At 46.9% G+C, this 18,412-nt stretch overlaps 1 protein-coding gene across 1 annotated transcript; it reads left to right on the top strand.

Moving 5' to 3' along the window:
* The first annotated feature begins 1,454 nt into the window (after positions 1 to 1,454).
* Positions 1,455 to 6,790, top strand: LOC123396593 (protein TRACHEARY ELEMENT DIFFERENTIATION-RELATED 7A-like). The gene is made up of 6 exons (XM_045091485.1): positions 1,455 to 1,529; positions 3,216 to 5,096; positions 5,196 to 5,286; positions 5,405 to 5,434; positions 5,605 to 5,709; positions 6,485 to 6,790. Exons 1-2 carry the CDS (start codon positions 1,455 to 1,457, stop codon positions 3,720 to 3,722), a joined length of 582 nt encoding a protein of 193 aa, XP_044947420.1. The 3' UTR covers positions 3,723 to 5,096; positions 5,196 to 5,286; positions 5,405 to 5,434; positions 5,605 to 5,709; positions 6,485 to 6,790.
* The last annotated feature ends 11,622 nt before the right edge of the window (positions 6,791 to 18,412 follow it).

Below are 18,412 nucleotides of genomic sequence, written 5' to 3'. Positions count from 1 at the left end.
AGAGGTTAAAGTCCCCACCAATGACGACTGGGAGCATCGCCGCCGAGACCTTAGAGTGAATCTCGGTGAGGAAAGCGTGGGGTCGTGTGTGATCTGTGGGGCCATAAACCACGATAACTTACCATTTGAAGTTGATCGCCCTCTCCCAGGTTTTCATAGTCACGAAGAATTCCCCACGATCCATAGAACCAACCTCAAAGGTGGCATCCTTCACACCTAGAAGGATACCACCGGAGTGACCGACCACTCCACTAGATGGCAACTGTGCCATGCGAAGAGGTGAGAACTAAGGCGCTCGAGTTCGGTCAGCGAGCTATGAATACGGAGTCTCCTGAATTGCAATGTTATCAATATTCTCGACATGCATGTACCCGAATAATTGCGTGCGGCAGCCGTCATTGCCGAAGCCCCGCAGGTTGCAGAACGGGGCACCCATCGGTCAACTAGGGGGTCCACCCTGGACCCCATGGTGGAGGATGCGCTGAGAGCACAGTGAAGGAGCGCAGTTCGGGCACACGTATGACCACAAACATCCTCAGGAGCTAGAGGAGACAACATACCACGAGAAGGGACACGGGCCAAGCGAGGGGTCCCCCTCAGATGCAAACGCAGCTCGCATCCGGGCTACGGCTAGCGAACCCCTGAGCATATCCTTCGCTTGAATCGCCACAATTTGTTCTAAGGCGGGACCTTTTTCGCCGTGAAACACGACCGCAGAATCCATCGCAACTTTGGCCAAGCGTCCCAGAGGCACACTAGCCAGCACAGAGAAGGAGGATAAATCCTCGTCAACTAAGGAAGCCGATCATGGGGGGGGGCGTGAATACGGACCTGGGTCAAGGTTACGAGCAGCACTATGGTGAGAAGCCTTCTCCACAACGTTCGGATAAGCCGCCGACATCTCGCCCGCCAACCCCAAGCGAGCGCTCTTCCCCGAGACCATGGCCGGAGACGAGGTAGCGCGGGGGCATATTTATTACGCATGGAACCCCAACCGACGGTCCACGCCCATACAGGATCCTGCCTGCAGGCCGAGGCCTGGCGGGCTAGGCATGCACCTGCGTCCCATCGCGTGCGTGGTGGCGGGGCCCTCCCCGTCGATGGGCCACACTTGGTGCATATAGGTCAGCGTCAGGCCCGAAATGGCGTCGCGGAACCCCAGGCGTCGGGTGCGGTCAGCCGAAGAATAGTCGACTGACCGAGACGTCTGCCCGCGCCCAATGTTTCGTCAACAAGGCACCGACGAGCCCATCGACTTCAACGACGTACGCTTCTCGAAGAGGGAGAAAATCCGCTCGTCCCCTTCGTTGAAGATCTCTGACACCCATCGGCTTCAGGGGTACTTATGGGGATATAACACATGGGCATACCAAAGCAAGGGAAGCGCCGCTTCCAAAACATTGGGCCCCGCTGGCCTCCTCCGTGCGTTTTTGTCGCCCGACCGACTACCCTCGATGGCTGGCTCCTCGGACCACGGGCCAGTTGGTCGGTGTTCGTTCCCTCCAGCCGTCCATGGCAGCATCCAGTGGGTCAGCACCCGTCCCATCTGCCCGTATTGAGATGCAACAACAAGACACGACCTCCCGAGCGAGACCCGCATGGTTACAGGGGTCATTGGCAGAGTGAGGATGGCTACAGGACTCACTGACGTGACCAAGATGAAGCGATGGTGCCACGAGTACCCCTGACCCTGACCAAGCGGACTAGCCCTGTAGCCGACGTGCGCTCACCTACTCCATGACATCGGTAAAGCATGTCTATAGTGGCTCCGGGTGACGTGAACCACCCGCGATGGGACTTGGCAGCCGGCGGGCTCTACCGACAACAAGTCCTTGCAGCCAGCGGTCCCCACCGCCAACCAGTGAGGTTGTCGGCCGGGGGCCGCTCTAGCTATCTTGGCATATTGTAAGCAGGGGGTTGACCTATAAAACCCCGAGTCCCCTCCTAGTTCGGGAGGATGAATACTCACACACTAGGCCACACCATATCATCCACAAGGAGATGTAGAAGGAGAGCAAGCTAGCCCCTTCTTCCTCCTTTGGCAAACAACTCAAGGAGCACCATTGTACTACTTGTCCACCACATACTAGATGAGGCACGACTAGGGGTGTTACCTCCCATGAAGGGACCTGAACCGGGATACATCGTGTGTCTCGCATCGCTTGTCCCCAATCCCACGTACGAAGCCCGACTACGCTCTTCGGCCCCAACCACACTCGATAAGCCACCCCATGGCATGTGTTGTGACAAAACGACGACAATCGGTATGTTAATTGCGTGAGATTCGGTCGTCGGTATCTGCATACCTAGTTCAATCTCGTTGCCGCAAGTCCCTTTACTCGTTTTGTAATACAAGATCCCATGACCAACTCCTTAGTCACATTGCTTGCAAGCTTATTATGATGTTGGATTACCGAGAGAGCACAGAGATACCACTCTGTCATACGGAGTGATAAATTCTAGTCTCAATCTATGTCAACCCAATAGACATCCTCAGAGATACATGTAGATCACCTTTGTGATCACCCAATTACGAAGTGAAGTTTGATACACACAAGACATTTCTACTATGTCACTGAGTTACACGATCTCATGGTCTTAAGAAAAGATACTTGACATGAAGAAATGAGTAGCAATAAACTAAGTGATACAATCAAATGATATGCTTACAGTTGGGTCTTGTCCATCACATCATTTTCCTAATTACATGATCCCGTTATCAAATGACAACTCATGTCTATGGTTAGAAAACCTTAATCATTTTTTATCAATGAACTAGTCTATTAGAGGCTCAATATAAAAACAACGTTGTCTATGTATCCACACATGTATGTGAGTTTTCGATCAATCACTACACCACAACACTTGATTGGGGGCAATTAACTGCCGGGAGAAATACCTGGTCAAGGGCAAAACTATTGCCGGAACATTTGTTTCTGCCGGCACAAATGACTTATGGCAAAAGAACTGCCGGGAGAACTTCAACAACAATGACACGCGCACTGCCGGTACACATTAAGGCTCGTTATTTGCCGAGACAACTAAATCAAGGCCCATATTCTACCGGGATCGTCTTTGGCGCGAGACCGAAAACTTTGTATGAGGCCTAAACGCGCGGTGGGAAAGCGCGCGAGTGACCAAATTTTTGGCCAAAAGAACGCGCGAACTGGCCCTCAGCATCGCCATTGTCTAAAAAAAAAAGGAAAAAAAGATAGCAGCATCGCCGCCCCCAAATCGACGCCCAAATCCCCCGTGCCCTCCATCAGATCGCAGCCGCCGCCGCCGCCCCCAACCATACCATGGCCGCCCCCCACGGTACCAGCCCTCCCCCCACGGCGCGACCACCCTCAACCATCCCACCGTCGCCCTCCACCCCGAGCAGTGCCGTTGTCGCCCCCAACCACTCCGGAGCGGTGCCACCAACCAGTCCAGATCGCAGCCGCCTTCGTCCCCCCACCGCCGCCCCAACCATCCCACCGTCGCCCTCCACCCCGAGCAGTGTCGTCGTCGCCCCCAACCACTCTGGAGCAGTGCCGCCAACCAGTCCAGATCGCGGCCGCCTTCGTCCCCCTACCACGCCCCCATTCCAGATTGCGAGCTTCCTCCTCCGTCCTCCCCACAAGCTTAACCCGAGCACCAAGCAGGTCCGCCTCCTGTACGTCCTCCACCAGAAGCAGCAGAGCGTCGGTACATCTTCTCCCGCGAGCACCTCTGCCTCCTGAACATCTTTTCTCTGAATAGCGCTGCCTCCTCTACTTCGTTGCTCCAATTGTGAGAATTTGACAGGTGAGATTTCTTAAATCAGTAAAGAAAAGCCTACTTTTGAAGCAACTCGAGGCATGCCTTGTGACAGTATTGAAGAACATGAGGTGTGTAGCTCTGAAGTATCAGTTAATTGGTTGTATCTGCATGCCATGTCTCTAAGACTGGCGAAACAGTCTTATTTGTTCTGTAATGGTCGTATGCATCTCCTCCAGTGGCACCATGCAATACCTGTTAAATCTATGAGATGACCTAACTAAGTTTACCCTTTATGATTTTCATATTTATAGCAATGGATTTTTTAGATTGATTAAAGTTAACATATTATAGTTTAAGTCGGTTTTCACCAAAATAGTAGAATTATGTGTTCTACTGTGCACATCATAATATTTAGATTTGTATATGCCTGCAACTACATTGACTTTGTCAAAAAATATTCTAGATGATACCCCGCACGTTCCTGCGGGACACTTAGTTGACCTTAGGTTTTTCTTATGAAAGAAAGATCGAAATGCTAAGCTGGTACTGAGAATTCAAGAGCAACAACATGACAACAAAGAGTAATTTGTCCATTGGTAATATAGTAGGTTTTCTTAAACTGTGGACATAGTGTATGTCAACCTACTGGATTAACAATGCTGAGCTCACCGAGATATTATCTTAATTATCTAACAGAGTGAACTATATTATTTGGTATTGCACTATATAGTAATAGGCTAGGGGGTAATAAAGGGCGAAAAACAGTGCGTCCAGCAAAATTGTAGGAAGCAAGTAGATAAGTACATTATATTTTTAAAGGTAAAAATCTAAGAATGATGTACACCTTCTTTTATCCTAAGGTGAGTAACTAACATTATGTGACAAAACTGAAAAACAGGTCACCCTTACTGGATGGCAGAACACATCTTCTTATTAGTACAATGGTTCTTGTTCTCATGTATATTTTATTTCTTTTTTGATATTTGCTCATTCCATACAGTCAAAACGTATGTGTAGATATTCTACTCATTCTGGTTCGTGCCGCTAATTAGGTAAGGTCTTCTTTTATGAGCTCTTATAGTGTTGTAAGATTGAACGTTCAAGATACTAGAATTCAGTACAGATCTATAACATTATTTGAAAAACGAACTTCTAATCTGCAGTAGAGTTGTATCTAGTAGAGTTTGGAATTTCTTGATTAATTTTCTATATATTTCATTACAATGGTTACAGGTTGATCTTTACTTGCAATCTTCCTTGCTCCAAGTTCGCTCGCCGCCACTGTCTCTTCAGCTCCCCGCCACGACGAACGGGGCATGCCGCTGCCTCTTCAACTCCCTACCATGATGAACGAGGTACGCCGCTGTCTCTTCCGCTCCGTAATAAATTATCCTCCTCACTCTCTGTCTGCCTAACCATTTATCCTCCTTTCTCTCCTCTCCTTGGCACGGAAGAAACTGATATGAATCTTCACCTTCGCTGTGACACTGGCGGACCACCACTGTTGTTTGGCTCACGATGTTTGGTCACCAAACCTAAAGCTTGGTGAGCTCCTTATTAGTTTCTCCCTCTCTTATCCAATGGAGTTGTGGTTCCCTCACCATGATTGCCGTTGCTGTCGTGTAGTCCATCATAATAACCCCTTTTGTTCATGTGATTGCAGGACTGGAGCAGACTTGATTTCTTTGATGAGGTTGTGTTTTATTTTGGCTTGGGATTTTGGGCTAGCTGTGTAATCATTTTTTCTTGCATCATTCGGTTATCATTTTTTCTTCACTGTAACAATGAGCAGAAGGTCATCTTTATCTCCTATTATTGGTTCAGAAATAATCTGTAGTGCCATGCTCGCATTGGTTTTTGTAGGTAGCTAGAAATCATCGTGATATGTGAATCATACAAACTACCATGTTCATATAGGCGACATGCCGACAGCTGGACTAATTTCATGTGCATCTTTCATCTGTGTAGGTAAGATTTTAATTTCTCTATTACTGTTTGTTTTTTACTTGACTATTACTATTGCTCTTGCATTAGTTGAGCAGTTCCAAGGATTTTATTTCTTATACAATACATTGCTCGGTAAAATTTTGAATATGCTTGGGGCAAATTTGGGATGAAGCTAAAGGCGTTGTTCTTTTCCAAAGAAACTTTAGTCCAGCTAAGTATCAAAATGTGAGTATACGTTGTTCTTTTCCAAAGAAACTTTAGTCCAGCTAAGTATCAAAATGTGAGTATACGTACTAATTTGTTCTGATGGTGATACAAACCTTAGTTGGTTTTCTTGAGGGAGAAACCTAATATGAATACTAATTATTTATAAGGATTTAACAAACTGTACTTGCAGCCAATCTCACTTTTATTTTGTTTCTGTCTTTTTCCTTGGAAGTGTTTGTTCAAAGTTTTTTATAAAATTCATGAACCGCCACAGCAACACGCGTGGAATCTTCTAGTTATTTAAATTCTTCAGTTCACTTGTTTAGCCCATCTCGCTAAGTTGTTTAGATGATGCCCCAAAGTAGTGCCATCTTTGTTTGTGTTGTGTGAAATACGATATGTGGATAGAGCAGGTGTTGTACTTTTATGATATAGATGCTATCATTCTTACTGCTATTTTGGATTTTGTACTTTCCAAAATGACATGTTTCAGTTCATTATATTCTGTTGTGTGATGGCATTCCTTCTCCATATTGTGTTTCTTGTTGCGTGTACGAAAGCTCCATTTTGAGTTAACTATTTATTGCAGATTTTTGTATAGAAGTTCACGGGGGTTTCGAAGATCTTCAAGCTGCTGAAGATTTGGGAGATTTGGAAGATCTACAAGCTGTTGAAGATGTGGTAGAGTGGTTATATAATATGCTTTGTTTGTGGAACCTGTACACTTGCTCTCTTCATTTGGAAGGTTGTTAAGCCACTATATGCTAATTTTGGTTGTGTGGCACCCTAGAAATATGTGTACTCCTTTTGTGACACATTTAAAAACATATATGTACTGTACATTTTGTGGCACAACCTGTTTATATATATATAGTTGGTGTGTTAATTTCTTGAATCAACTTTAAGGTTTTGCATGAGGTTGACACGTTACTTTGATTAAAGTGCGTGGATGAGACATATGTTACTTTGAGTGAAGTGTATGTATAAATTATGTGATATGTACTGATTATCTGGAAGTAAAATCTATGTGCCCGCATAGGAACTGCCGGGAAGTAAAATCTATGTGCCGGCATAGGAACTGCCGGGTAAACGAACTTCTGAAGGCGGTGGGACTGCCGGTAATTGTCGTTTCATATGCATTGACCAATCTGCCGGGTGAAACCTTGAATAGACAGTTTCCAAATCATGGGCCCGCCCCTTCAACACACAAAGAAAAAGAAAATCGACAAGAAGGCAACCAAGAAAAAACACTTTGTGCTCGAGGGCCCCCTCTTAAACGGGATGAAACATCATGGTGTGAGGGTGATTTGATGATCACCACCCACGAGCAACGAGGTTAACTGAGAATCCAGCCTGCCTTTATCCCTCGCTCTTTCCGTCGTCGGCGGCGCCTTTTGCATGCTGAACCGGTCGTTTCATTTCCACCCGTGCTCATCCACCACCTTTCCCTGCATTTTCCACGCCTCGCTTTTCCGGCCGGATCGAAAGAGATTGCAATTCAGCGCGCGCACCGATGGACGGAGCTTTCTCCAAGCCACAGTTTCTCGCCACCACGTAGCACCGATCCCGCCCACGCGTAGTTCCCATCTTTCATGTGACGATGACGCAAACAGCACCTGATGCCCTGTATCACTAGGTAGTTTTTGTAGGTTTCCGATTGCGAAATCCATTCCATTCGCATAGATCTTATCTTCCACGCAACTCCGCATGGAAAACTTTGGAAGAAGACATATGCAAAACATGTCTTCGCGTTTCTGCCTACCGAGGAGCTAGCACCATCTATAGCTGAAACTTATAAATCCAGTCCATTAAACGTTCGTGAACACGACCGATCATTGAAACTTATAAATCCAACCCCTCAAATAACGAGGACATGACCGGTGAGTGACCGAACGTATTCGTTTTGAACCCTATTTTTTGTCCGTACAGTCGCACATTTTATATTTTTTTCTCATGTGTCCGATCACTTGCATTTGATTGGTGAAGAAAAAAAGAAAGAGAAAAGAATGAACTAAGAAAAAGAAAATATGGTCTGGGATAAGGTTGCGTCCTATGTGACGGACTGATTGGACACGTCCGCAAGCCCTCGTATCGTTCTCATGTTTGAGATGGATATGAAGGATGTCGGTCAGTCCACACGTTTAAAATGAATATAAAAGATTCGACTGAATTAATTTTTTATGATCGGTTAGTGATTGGACGGGTTATCCAGACTTTGAGACGTGTTTGAGAGATCCGCATATAGATACTTGAAGAACGACAAAAGAGTCAAGTCATCGTGCAGATTCTCTGGAAAACAAAAAGAGTCATCGTGGAGATCACTGTAGAGTCATTGTAATGGGCATAATGGCGCACGCCGGGTCAGTCAGTTAGGCCCATGAATGCGTGGTACTCCATGGCATGCAATCTTTGGCTTGCATCCACGCTAGAGTTGGGCATTGACTATTGAGCACTTTTTATAACTTTTTGAAGATATACAAACCTACCAGGACACGCTAGGAAGGAGTGGAGGCTCATCGGCCTCACTTAGCGTGTGCATGTAAACCAATGTTTTAAATAACGGGCTATGGCAAATAGCGGCGAGCCTCTAAATCATCTATAGCGGAGCTATAGCGGGCTATAGCGGCATATTTATACATGATATCATTTAACGGCACATTTTTAAAAAGGCTACAGCGAGGTTATAACGGGTTATAGCGGACTATTTAAAACTACGATGTAAACACACATACGAGTGCATCTCCTCTCGTGAACCGAATGGACGGGACAGGACGAACCATAGGGATCATTTACCAAGAACCCTGAAACTAGAAAAAACATTCTCCTGCCACACAATATTCTCCTGCCACACATATGCATACATGCACTCACTAACAACCAGATTGCATTATTGTATATAGTATATAATAGGTAGGCCGGCAACATGATTTGGTTGGCCTATATGTAAAGCAAAAACAGGTGCATGCATAGGAAATGCCGTTGATCACTTGCCCGAAACGGAACCAACGCCCATCATCCAACCATCGCGTACCACTGCTCAGATAACGCGGAACAGTCGGCAGACGGAACTAAGAGCATGGTTAATAATACAGCCAACAATCAGCTATAAGGAGTTGCCATGTCATATAAAACCAACCTAATAACCGGCATATACAATAATAAGTTTTAGATGTGTACTATTTTAATAGTAGTTGGCTCATCATACAATCTCACAAACTGTCATGGGTCTTGTGCTGCAGCTGACTCCTCACCAAGAGCCCGCCTCTCTTCTCTCTCCTCCTCTCTTTCCTCCAACTAAGCAAGGATATAATATTCTAATTCTTATAGCCTGCTCATGTCATCTTATTGTACTTGCTCTAACCAACGAAGACCCTGCTCTGGAATAAAATAGTCTAGCTAGCAGAGCCCGGGCCGTGCTGTACTTGTCATGCTGCACTTTCAGAGGCTTCCGGTTAGCTGGCGAAAATCGATCGGAGGTGGAAGACAATATTAATGGGTTTCTCCTGCCGCCGAACGCTGCTGCTGAGTGGGTGGGTGCTAAGATTTGATTCCTTGCGCCGATCATATCGCATCCAGTGATGGAAAGGGGGAGGGCTAGTTATCTGCACATGCGCATTTCCTTACTGAATGGCTCACATCGTCGAAAATTAGTACTAGTAGTTACATCTGAGTAGCACATAGTATCTATCTATCACCTTTCGAGGATCATGATGCCAACTGTGATAGCTGCGTTATTGCTTCTTCGATTGACAAAGCGCCACCCGAGCAATTTGGAGTTCTGGAGTGCAAGGCATTGGCAGAAACAGGCAGCGATGTGCTGTGTGTGAGCCACATCCTCGGCGCGGCATGCATATCCCGGAAATTGAATGGATGTCCCTGTCTAGGGTCGTGGTGTTGGGGTTTTAAAGATAACTTGCAAATTTCCTCCCACATGCGTATGTGAATAGAAAAATTAATCTATGAACACGGATACAGAAAATCGACATCCCAGCCACATTTGAACAACCAGATGAAATTCATACAAACACTTACGGATTACTTACAAACCGAACGATATTCATTACATTTTGGGCATAATTTAACAAAAAATGCTAAAACTATATGCACGTCCGACTGCGCGGAGCTCTATTCCCATGACACGGATACATACACTAATCTACGAACAGTCGTGACGGATCCCTTTAACTTTCCCATACTCGGCATACTGTAAAGAGCCCCGGAGGCATATGTTGTAATTAACTTGGTTATAGTCGTAGTAGGTCAAGTATCCTAGATAGATTATGTTTAGAACTAGGAAAGATTTCACGTAAGGTAAACTGGACGAAGTGATTGTATGAGTCCGGGTCGCGTCGTGTTGGTTGTCCGTATAGGCTACGAGTTGGACGTGACAAGTCGGTCCTGTATCCCTTTATATACCAGAGAAAATCAGCGAGAAGGAGCAAGTTGTACGCACCGCAAAATCAGTTTCGACGTTCTGTTGAAAGAGTCGATTGCAAGTTACGAAGCGGCCCTTGTACGTAGCGTACGTCCGCAGCTAGACAAGCGCATGCACTGTGCAACGGGAATCCATTCAGCAGTGTGACTGCTTGCTAGCGTTGTACGTGCGTGTACACAACTCTTCGATGATTTGATCTTCGGTTTAAAAGCCAACAATTGGTATCAGAGCCTCGACGATCTATGATGTATGATGACGGACATCGACGCTAAGTCGATCAAGTCCGGCAACGGCGGTTCCAAGACGAACAAAAACGGCAGCAAGGTGAAGAAGGGCGGCAAGTCAGCAACCAGTGGTGGGGGAATGAGCGGCGCCAACGTCCAGGCGCATCGCAACATCCCCATCCAGTCCCCGATGCTCACCGACGCCAACTAGGGCGTGTGGGCGGTGAAGATGAAGATTATTCTTCGGTCCCTTCGAGTGTGGGAGGCCATCACGGACGACGACGTCGACGAGGAGCGCGACGAAGGTGCCATGGCCACCATAGCCTAGTCTGTGCCGGATTCCGTGCTAATGACATTGGTGGATTTCGAGACGGCAAGAGAGGCGTGTAACACACTCAAGGAGATGAGGATCGGAGAAGATCACGTCACCAAGGCTTGGGCACAAGTGCTGAAGCATCAATTTCACAAGTTGCAGATGGAGGAAACTGAATCGGTGAACGACTATGCCATGCGTCTTACTACTTTGGTGGGAGAGATCCACGCGCTTGGTGCAAAGCTCGAGGAGACCGAGATTGTGGAGAAGTTTTTTAGTTCATTGACTGGTAAATTCACATACATCATTGGCACGCTTGAGCAGCTTTACGACATCGACGACATGGCCATAACGGAGGCGATCAGACGCTTGCGGACATGGGAAGAGAATGCTCGTGGCTGTCGGAAAGGCAAAGGAGGAGGTAGTGACCAACTCATGTACTCGCGCGCAGATTGGGAGGCCCCGAGTAGCACAATAAGGCGTGACGATGGCAAAGACTCAAGCAACACGAAGCGTGACGGACAAACCGAAAAAGGCAAAGGAAAAGGCAAACCACAAGGCCGTGGTAAGGCGAACCAATGTAAAGAGCGGAAGCCACGAAACCTGGACTTGTCCGAGGTCAAGTGCTATAACTGCAATGAGATGGATCACTTTGCGAAGGATTGTCCGAAGCCTAACAAGCGAGAGATCAAGGCAAATTTGGCAAAGCAGGAAGGCGAAGGTCTAGGTCTTATGATGGCCGAAGTTTGTGATCTCGCTGAAACGGTGGTTATGAAACCAAGTCAGAAGGTGCTACTTCATGAGAAGAAAGTGACACCAAAGCTATCCGGGGATCACAGTGTGTCGTGGTATCTCGACACGGGTGCGAGTAACCACATGACGGGGTGCAAGGAGAAATTCCTCGAGCTGGAATACGATGTTGAAGGCTTGGTCAAGTTCGGTGATGGTTCAGCTGTGGAGATTTGCGGGTAAGGAACTGTCCTCTTCGAGGGTCTCATAGAAGAAGATCGCATACTCACCGGAGTGTACTACATCCCGCGGCTTCGCAACAACATCATCTTTATTGGGAAGCTTGACGAGGATGGATGCAAGGTGGATATCGAGAATGGAGTGATGACGATCTTCGAAAACCTCCAAAACATGCTAGCTCGTGTTAATCGCACACGAATCAGGCCCTATATCCTCAACCTTGATCAATCTCAACCGGAGTGTTGGCTCGCCAAGAGTGATGATGATTCGTGGTTATGGCATGCTAGATTTGGACACGTTAACTTCCACGCCTTGAAAAAGATGTCAAAGATGGAGATGGTATCCAGGATGCCATTTATCGACCATGTTGACCGAGTATGCGACGGGTGTTTGGTTGGAAAACAGCACCACAAGCCTTTCCCTGCTCAGTCTACCTATCGTGCAAGTGATGCACTCGAGCTGCTCCATGGTGATCTATGTGGCCCTATCACCCCGACGACTCACGCAGGAAAGAAGAACTTCTTCCTTGTGGTAGATGAATACTCGAGATATATGTTGCTCATTCTCCTACGATCTAAAGATGAGGCGTTTGAAGCGTTCAAGAATCTGAAGGCTGCAACGGAGATGGAACACAAGCTGAAGGTTCGCGCTCTACGGATAGATTGCGGCGGAGAGTTTACGTCGAACAAGTTCAACGACTACTGCGAGAAGATTGGCATAAAAAGGTTTCTCACAACACCTTACACGCCATAGCAGAACAGGGTCGTTGAAAGGCGCAATCGAACCGTCGTTGACATGGCAAGGAGTTAACTCAAGAGCAAGAACCTGCCGGGGATTTTTTTGGGAGAAGCTGTCCTGACGGCGGTCTATCTTCTCAACCGGGCTCCAACGAAGGCGGTGATCGGCAAGACTCCGTATGAAGTAATTTACGGACGTAGGCCGAATGTGTCTCATCTACGGACATTCGGGTGTGTGGCACATGTGAAGACAACGGTGCCACATCCCTCAAAGCTTGCCGATCGTAGCAGCAAGATGGTGTTCATCGGATACGAGAGGAGTTCCGACACCAAGGCATACCGCTTCTACGATCCACAAACCAAGCGTCTACGTATTTCATGCGACGTCGTGTTTGAAAAAAACCAAGCGTGGAATTGGAGAGCCGCAGCCGACGATGCTCCAAACTGTAACATATTCATAGTTGAATTTCGAACTGACGATGATGCATGAGAGAACATCTAGGTGGTTGGCAAGACACCCAACCAAGGTGACCACCATGGTAGTGATCATCATGTTACCGACACTGATGACGACACGCATAGGTCGCAAGGAGATAGAGACAACGACACGCACGACACAGGCGGAGATCTCAACGACAACATCGACAACGAGGGGCATAGTGATGAAGACAATCAAGATGATGGTCACGGTCAAAACGACTAGGCCGACGACACAAATGTTGATGACACGCCCGACACTCAGCCGTCTTCCTCAAGTGCATCAAAACCGACACAATTTGTGTCACCTCCTTCACAAGCCACAACGGAATCCTCCGGGCCTCGTCGCTACAAGACCCTCAAGAAAGTCTACAAGTACACAAAGCCAGTTACACTCGAGTACTCCAGATTATGTCTGCTTGGAGTTGAGGAGCCGGCGAACTTCGTAGAAGCGAGAAAATGTTCTAGCTGGACGCACGCCATGGATGAGGAGATGAAGGCGATTGAGAGCAATGTCAAGTAGACTTTGGTAACCCGATCTCCAAACCAAAAGGCGATTGGTTTGAAGTGGGTCTACAAGTTAAAGAAGGACACGAAGGGTGCCATTGTGAAGTACAAGGCAAGACTCATTGCAAAGGGCTTCACCCCGGTTGGTGGATTCGAGACGGTGAGAGTGCTCCTAGCTTTGGCAGCACAAGAGGATTGGAAGGTTCATCATATGGATGTTAAATCTGCTTTCCTCAACGGTGATCTCACAGAAGAAGTGTACGTGGAACAACCCCTCGGCTATGAGAAGAAAGGCGAAGAAGGGAAGGTTTACAAGCTCAAGAAGGCACTTTACAGGTTGAAACAAGCGCCAAGAGCTTGGAACTCAAAGTTAGACCGAAGTTTGGTCTCGCTCGGGTTCAAGAGGTGTCTCCTTGAGCATGCAGTCTATACAAAGAACTCCAAAGGCTTAAACCTGCTAGTTGGAGTTTATGTCAACGATCTGATTATCACCCGGAGATAGCGTACAAGAAAATGAACGTTTCAAGAAAATGAAGAACAAGTTTAGCATGAGTGATTTGGGATTACTCAGCTATTACTTGGGCATCGAAGTGAAGCAAAGCTCCGAAGAGATTTCCCTTTGTCAATCGGCCTACGCGGTCAAGTTATTGGACAAGTGCAGCATGTTAGATTGCTATGAGACACAAGTTCCAATGGACCAACGTCACAAGTTGAGAAAGCGTAGCTCAAATCCGCCGGTGGACACCACAATGTATCAAAGCGTTGTGGGAAGCCTAAGATACTTGGTGCATACCCGACCTGACTTGGCTTATTCAGTCGGGATCGTGATTCGTTTCATGGAGAATCCAACAACCGAACACATGAGCGCGGTCAATCAAATCCTACGCTATGTGAAAGGCACAATTAATCTTGGTTGTACGTACAGAAAGGGACAAGAAGGATTGGTCCTTCGTGGATATTCATACAGCGACATGGCAGGTGATGTTGATGACCGAAAGAGCACAACAAGCATGGTTTTCTACGTTGGCCCAAATCCGATTAGCTGGAATTATCAGAAGAAAAAGGTGGTGACACTGTCTTCATGCGAGGCAGAATACATAGCGGCAATCACGGCGGCTTGTCAAGCAGTGTGGCTGAGAAGACTCCTAGCTATTCTTGCGAAGCGGGAGGTGCAGAAGGTGTCATTGAAGATCGAAAACCAAGCTGCAATCTCATTATGCAAAAATCCGGTTCATCACGAAAGGAGCAAACACATGTTGGAAATATGCCCTAGAGGCAATAATAAAGTGGTTATTATTATATTTCCCAGTTCATGATAATTGTCTATTATTCATGCTATAATTGTATTAACCGGAATCGTAATACATGTGTGAATACATAGACCACAACATGTCCCTAGTGAGCCTCTAGTTGGCTAGCTCATTGATCAATAGATGGTCATGGTTTCGTGATCATGGACATTGGATGTCATTGATAACGGGATCACATCATTAGGAGAATGATGTGATGGACAAGACCCAATCCTAAGCATAGCACAAGATCATGTAGTTCGTCTGCTAGATCTTTTATAATGTCAAGTATCATTTCCTTAGACCATGATATTGTGCAACTCCCGGATACCGTAGGAGTGCTTTGGGTGTATCAAACATCACAACGTAACTGGGTGATTATAAAGGTGCACTACAGGTATCTCCGAAAGTGTTTGTGGGTTGGTATGAATCGAGAGTGGGATTTGTCGCTCCGTGTGACGAAGAGGTATCTTTGGGACCACTCGGTAATGCTTCATCATAATGAGCTCAATGTGACTAAGGAGTTAGCCACAGGATGATGTATTACGGAACGAGTAAAGAGACTTGCCGGTAACGAGATTGAACAAGGTATGGGGATACCGATGATCGAATCTCGGGCAAGTGTCATACCGGTAGACAAAGGAAATTGCATACGGGATTGAGTGAATCCTAGACATCGTTGTTCATCCGATGAGATCATCGTGGAACATGTGGGAGACAACATGGATATCCAGACCCCGCAGTTGGTTATTGGCCGGAGAGATGTCTCGGTCATGTGTGCATGTTTCCCGAACCCGTAGGGTCTACACACTTAAGGTTCAATGACTCTAGAGTTGTAATGGGAATAGATGTGGTTACTGAAGGTTGTTCGGAGTCCCGGATGAGATCCCGGACGTCATGAGGAGTTCCGGAATGGTCTGGAGGTAAAGATTCATATATAGGAAGTGGAGATTTGATCACCGGAAATGTTTGGGGATCATCGGTATTGTACCGGGACCACCCGAAGGGTTCCGGGGGTCCACCGGGAGGGACCACCAGCCCCGAAGGGCCACGTGGGCCAAAAGTGGATGGGAACCAGCCCCTATAGATGGGCTGGTGCGCCACCCACCAAGGCCCAAGGAGCACAATGAGGCAAGGGAGGCAAAACCCTAGGCGCGGGGGGGGGGGGGGGGCTGCCTTGGGTTGCAAGCGGCCCCTAGGGTACTGCCCCACCTTCATCTAGGGCTGCCGCACCTCCTAGGGTTTCCCTAGGGGTGCCGCACCCCCTCTCCCTCCCTCCTATATATAGTGGAGGGCTTGGGAGGGCTGCACACACCTGAAACACCACCTCTTGGCGCAACCCTACCTCTCCCTCTTATCCTCCTCCGCGGTGCTCGGCGAAGCCCTGTCGGAGAACTGCATAGCTCCATCGTCACCACGCCGTCGTGCTGCCTGAGCTCTCCCTCAACCTCTCCTCTCTCCTTGCTGGTTCAAGACGAAGGAGATGTCACCGGGCTGCACGTGTGTTGAATGCGGAGGCGCCGTTGTTCGGCGCTTAGATCGGAATCTTCCGCGATGTGAATCGCTGCGAGTACGACTTCATCAACCACGTTCATAGTAACGCTTCCGCTTAGCGATCTTAAAATGTATGAAGATGCTCTACCCCTTGCTCGTTGCTAGCATCTCCCAGATGGATCTTGGTACGACTTAGGATTTTTTTTGAATTACTACTACGTTCCCCAACAGTGGCATCCGAACCAGGTTCTATGCGTGGATTCCATGCACGAGTAGAACACAAAAGTTGTGGGTGATGATTTTATCAATTGCTTGCCGTTACTAGTCCAATCTCATTTCAGCGATATTGTGGGATGAAGCGGCCCGGACCGACTTTACACGTACGCTTAGGTGAGACTGGTTCCACCGCCTGACATGCACTTGTTGCATAAGGTGGCTAGCGGGTGTTTGTCTCTCCCACTTTAGTCGATTTGGATTCAATGAAAAGGGTCCTTATGAAGGGTAAATAGCATTGGCATATCAACATTGTGGCTGTCACGTAGGTAAGAAGCGTTCTTGCTAGAAACCCAAATCAGCCACGTAAAACTTGCAACAACAATTAGAGAACGTCTAACTTGTTTTTGCAGGGCATGATATGTGATGTGATATGGCCAAAAGGATGTGATGTTATATATGTGATGCATGAGATTGATCTTGTTCTTGTAATAGGATTCATGACTTGCATGTCGATGAGTATGACAACTGGCAGGAGCCATAGGAGTTGTCTTAATTTATTGTATGAGATGCAACGCCATGTGATTACTTTACTTTATTGCTAACGTTAGCCATAGTAGTAGACGTAATAGTTGGAGATACGACTTCATAGAGACACAATGATGGAGATCATAATGATGGAGATCATGGTGTCATGCCGGTGATAATGATGATCATGCCGTGCCCCGAAGATGGAGATCAAAGGAGCAAGATGATATTGGCCATATCATGTCACTATATGATTTGCATGTGATGTTTATCATGTTTTCATCTTATTGCTTAAGAACGACGGTAGAAAAGATAAGATGATCCCTCATTAAATTTCGAGATAAGTATTCCCCTAAGTGTGCACCATTGCGAAGGATCGTTGTCTCGAAGCACCACGTGATGATCGGTTGTGATAGATTCTAGCGTTCGCATACAACGGGTGTAAGCCGGATTTACACACGCAAAACACTTAAATTGACTCGACGAGCCTAGCATGGACATACATGGCCTCAGAATACGAGAGGCTGAAAGGTCGAACATGAGTGATATGGACAATACGGCCAGCATGGATATGCTCACCATTGATGACCAGTCCGTCTCACGTGATGATCGGACACGGGCTAGTCGACATGGATCATGTGTCACTTGGATGACTGGAGGGATGTCAATCTAAGTGGGAGTTCATTATGTAATTTGATTAGATGAACTTAATTATCATGAACTTAGTCTAAGAATGTCTTTACAAATATTGTAGATCCAATGGCCGACGCACATGTCCCACTGAACTTCAACGCGTTCCTAGAGAAAACCAAGCTGAAAGATGATGGAAGCAACTATGCGGACTGGGTCTGTAACTTGAGGCTAATCCTCGTTGCTTCCAAGAAGGCATATGTCCTTGATGCGTTTTGAGCAACATGGAGCATATGGGATGTTCCAAGAGCCGAAACTGGTTTTCCAAGCTCATGCCCGGGTCGAGAGATATGAGGTCTGTGACAAGTTCTTCAGCTGTAAGATGGTGGAGAATAGTTCTGTCAGTGAGCACATACTCAGAATGTCCGGGTTGCACAACCGCTAGTCTCAGCTGGGAGTTGAACTTCCGGATGAAGCGGTTATTGACAGAATCCTCCAGTCGCTCCCACCTAGCTATAAGGGCTTTGTGATGAACTACAACATGCAAGGGATGGAGAATACCATTTCCGAGTTGTATTCAATGCTGAAATCAGCAGAGGTGGAAATCAAGGAAGAACATCAAGTGTTGATGGTGAATAAGACCACCAGTTTCAAGAAAGGCAAGGGTAAAAAGAACTTCAAGAAGGACGAGAAAGCAGTTG

Source organism: Hordeum vulgare, chromosome 5H (genome assembly GCF_904849725.1).
Source record: "Hordeum vulgare subsp. vulgare chromosome 5H, MorexV3_pseudomolecules_assembly, whole genome shotgun sequence".
Taxonomy (NCBI): domain Eukaryota; kingdom Viridiplantae; phylum Streptophyta; class Magnoliopsida; order Poales; family Poaceae; genus Hordeum; species Hordeum vulgare.
This window is presented reverse-complemented; position numbering and strand designations above follow the sequence as displayed.